This window comes from Cariama cristata, unplaced genomic scaffold (assembly GCF_000690535.1).
Source record: "Cariama cristata isolate BGI_N322 unplaced genomic scaffold, ASM69053v1 scaffold10540, whole genome shotgun sequence".
In the NCBI taxonomy this organism is placed as follows: Eukaryota; Metazoa; Chordata; class Aves; order Cariamiformes; family Cariamidae; genus Cariama; species Cariama cristata.
Window position 1 is genome coordinate 18,206 of NW_009594115.1, and position 4,082 is coordinate 22,287.

General features: G+C 42.3%; 1 protein-coding gene across 1 annotated transcript in view; it reads left to right on the top strand.

Annotated features, from left to right (window-relative positions):
- Positions 1–3,238, top strand: part of PDZD2 (PDZ domain containing 2) — a gene marked incomplete at both ends in the record, with an annotated part of 21,193 nt that extends 17,955 nt beyond the window's left edge. The window contains 1 exon segment of the mRNA XM_009696790.1: positions 3,137–3,238. Within this exon segment, the coding sequence (XP_009695092.1) occupies positions 3,137–3,238 (102 nt within the window).
- Positions 3,239–4,082: the final 844 nt, after the last annotated feature.

Sequence of the window (4,082 nt, forward strand, 5' to 3'; positions counted from 1 at the left end):
TAGTCCAGAGGAGAACCACGAAGATGATCCGAGGGCTGGAGCACCTCTCCTGTGAGGAAAGGCTGAGAAAGTTGGGGTTGTTCAGCCTGGAGAAGAGAAGGCTCTGGGGAGACCTTAGAGCAGCCTTCCAGTGCCTGAAGGGGCCTACAAGAAAGCTGGAGAGGGAGTTTTTACAAGGGCCTGTAGTGATAGGACAAGGGGCAATGGCTTTAAACTGGAAGAGGGAAGATTTAGATGAGATATTAAGAAGAAATTCTTCATGGTAAGGGTGGTGAGGCCCTGGCATATGTTGCCCAGAGAAGTTGTGGATGCCCCATCCCTGGAAGTGTTCAAGGCCAGGTTGGATGGGGCTTTGAGCAACCTGGTCTGGTGGAAGGTGTCCCTGCCCATGGCAGTGGGGTTGGAACAAGGTGATCTTTAAGGTCCCTTCCAACGAAACCATTCTATGATTCTATGATTATCTTTGTTTTTAAAGAAGACCTCCAAAATTAAATGATTGCCAGAACATTACTTTCCTCTTTGCAGTGTTTGTGAAATACATCCACATCTTTTTTAAATCAGAACAGAAGTTGATAAAATAATGACAGCACTGGAGGGGAAGCTGCCATCTGGTTTGTATAACTGCTGGCTGAGCTGCGTTTACAGCATTCCTGAGTCTTATTCACAAAGGTTGCTATTTCAAACATAGAACAGGCTGTGGGGAGCAGGACCTCCCCAAAATACCCAGCCTTACCTCCTTCCAAGGAGAACATCGCCAAAGCTTGCTGGTCCCAACAGCTTGGTGAGCCAAGGGGTTTGGTAGGTTTACTGATAAAATTAGGATTGGATTGTACTTCTGGCCAAAGGTACTTAAATGTTCCTTAAAGTGTTTTGCATGGGGTCTTGGAGAGATTATTAATTTATGCCACTTTTCAAAGCCTGAGAACTCAAATATTTGTGAATCGAAATGCTTTTTGGAATGCACTCCTTGTCTGCATAGTTTCTTATCCATATTTAAGCCCAGTATGGCACATACACTGGAAAATTTTATGCTAGTCAAATTCTGGATTTAAGTGTACAATAGGACACTTCTTCATAGTTACGCAATTGCTGAAAGATGGGATGGGCTGCCTGATTCGGACAGACAGCTTCCGTAGGAAGAGTTTGTCATCATCTTTTGCTCTGAACAGTGCTGAATTTACTGCTAGCATTTAATAAGTGCTGCTAATATAAAAAAATAAATATATGCACATTTTATTGTTTAAATCTCTGTAACTGTTGATCTTTGGCTAACAGACTAAACAGAGGTGATCACTGGAGGCCTTGCGTGTCCACAGTGTGGCCAAGTAAAGCAATAAGCATCCATAGCCAGGTGTTTGTGCCCCATAGTACACATGCTGGCTGAGGACAGTATTAAGAGCTGGGGAGGGAGGTAATGCATGACCTTGGCAATGGGAAGCCAGGGTTCAGACGATGTTGCTGACTGGCCTGGGACATGTGGACCTCGCACAACCCTCTAACATCTGAGCCTCTTGATTTTTTTATTTTATTTTTTTTTTTCTTTCCCAGTGTAAGCAAATTAAGTGGTGGTAGCAAAGGCTGGAAGGAACTTGACCTGTTAAACAAAAAGGGTTGCTATAGTACTTAACCGTCAAAGATATGTGTATGTTTCCATTGCCCTTGCTACACTTTGAAAAGGGCTAGCCTAGATATTTAACTGATTTTATTATTTCTAGCTTAACATAAAGCTGTTCTCACTTGACTACAGGTGAGAAGGGTCTTAACATCTACAAAAGACTGTGGTCTAAGATGTTCAACCCTGACTGCTCCTCTCTTCTCGAGCACTGATGGATCAGTGATGTGGAGCAGGGTAGCATCAGTTTCTGATGTTGGCTTTGTGCATTGCAGGGATGCCCCTAATGCAGAAAATCTTCGAGGGCCACTATTTGGCAAAAAAGCATACACTGAGGCCAAGAATTTGACTGTTGTTTCACCAAAAAATGATAATAATCTGTGGTTCCCTGTGCCTTTTGAAACAAAAGGCAAACGCTGAGTTAAAATGTTGAGTTTAGCGAACTAAATATGTCATTTAATGCTAAATAGATGAAGAGATTGGTTTCTAATGATGTGCCATTAATTTTAGTGTTGGCACTTTCTGGAAATGACTGATGTTGGATGGGATCCCAAGGAAAAGCTGAGAGGCCTGCTTTCTACTCCCCACTTCTGATGCTGTGCGCCACAGAGGGTTACTATCCCCTTGCTCCACCAAAAGCCTGCTTATAGTCGCCCTTACACCACAAAATGTGGTCTCTGTAACAGCATCTGTTTTTTTCCCAATAACTGTTCAGAAGGCAGCACCAGACTTGCTGGATGGGACTGCTTCTCTCCCATGGCAAATTCTGTATTTTGGCAGCAGGCCATCATTTTGAAGAAATCAGTTTCACACCGTTGTTCTGGTCTGGAGCGAAGTTCAGCCCTGGTACAGGCCTGCACCAGTCCCTTTCCTTTGCTGGATGCTCCCATTTCCACAACAGCCCAGCTTAGTTCCATTTGGATCACTAACAGGCTCCTTACTTTCCTCTCCAAAGTGAGACAATTTTTCCTGCTATCCCATCTAACCTTTCTGAGCTTCAGTTTGTAGTCACTGCCCCTTGCAAGATTGTCCAGCACTGCTGAGAAGAGGTTGATGCAACTGCCCTGCATTAAATGTTTGTAACTGCCTTTCAAGAGGAAGGAGAAATGAGATCACCAAAGTGTTACTAATTCCCTGGGAAGTACAGTGCTTGGTCTAGAAAGGTGTAATGGAACTATTGAGTTTTGATGGAAAAATATCAAGCAATGCAAAGTTGATTACAACCTGTGAAAATTAGGCTGCCCAAGGTTTAATACCCTTCCACTATCCTAATTTTGACTTTGCTTTCTAGTCTTGGACTGTCTGAAGAAAGCTTTGCTGTCAGCTGAGTTCTCCTATCTGGCTGCTACTCATCTGTAGCATGAAAAGAAATGCATTTAATTTCTCAGTTTTAATTCCTTGAGTTACTTTTTTCACTTGCCATAATCTTAGGGTACTGGGAGTTTGTCATTTATGCAGGAACTTGGTCTTGATCTTTTGTTTTGTTTTAATTCTCCTTCCCCCCTATGTCCATTTTTCTGCTAGAGCAAAGAAGACACACACTTTGTAGTCTTGCACAAAGAAGAAGGAGCTGGCCTGGGATTTAGTGTTGCTGGAGGAATAGATCTGGAACAGAAATCAGTCACAGTAAGTGATGGCTGCAAGTAATTTTTTTGCAAAGCTCACTTTAAAGCAGGCTGGTGATTAGATCAAGTGCTCGTTTATCAAGATTCAGTGCAAGTCATTCACAGTCGTAAAACAGCATCTCTCAGAGGTGGCTGCATGCCATCTGCTACTGAAATCACAGAGTGTCTGGGAAGCATGATTTTTATTACTGGCCATGGATGCCAATTATGTTTTCAGTCTTTAAAAGTCTGTTACTGGATGGGAACGGCTAGATCTAAATCCTATCCATGTAAATAAAATTCTGCATGCAATTGCAGTGCATGCAACCTTTTAGAGAAGATTTTCATCCCCAGCCCTTGAAAGTGAACTCTGCAGCAAAGTTTTTGAAGGATTTTGCAAATCCGGAGAATGAAGGCTTCAGACCTCAGCAAACATTCTGAATTTCACTTGACAAATTTGTTTTGGTGTTATTAAGACTTATGGGTGGTCACTGAATGAGGGATATTGGTTGGGTGGTAGGTTTGCTTAAAAATTCTTATGCAGCATTCTGAACCAAAGATATTGTGTGGCATTAAGTGATGTTGGTGTGTAAAAAGTGATACTAAGCAACTAATAGACTGTTCAAAAACAGGTCAGTGAGACAGAAAAATCCAAGAGAACCAATGTCCCATGTATACACAAGATAAACATTTATGTTCTGCCCTGAAAGAGAGAGATCCATTAAGTGCTGAGACTAGAAGATGTGGATGTCCTCAGTCTTTGGGCTTACAGCAGCCCTTGCAGGAATCTTCTGGTTTTTGCTCTTAGACAAGAGCAGCGTAAGTGAATAGAATAGAATAGAATCATACAATCATTTGGGCTGGAA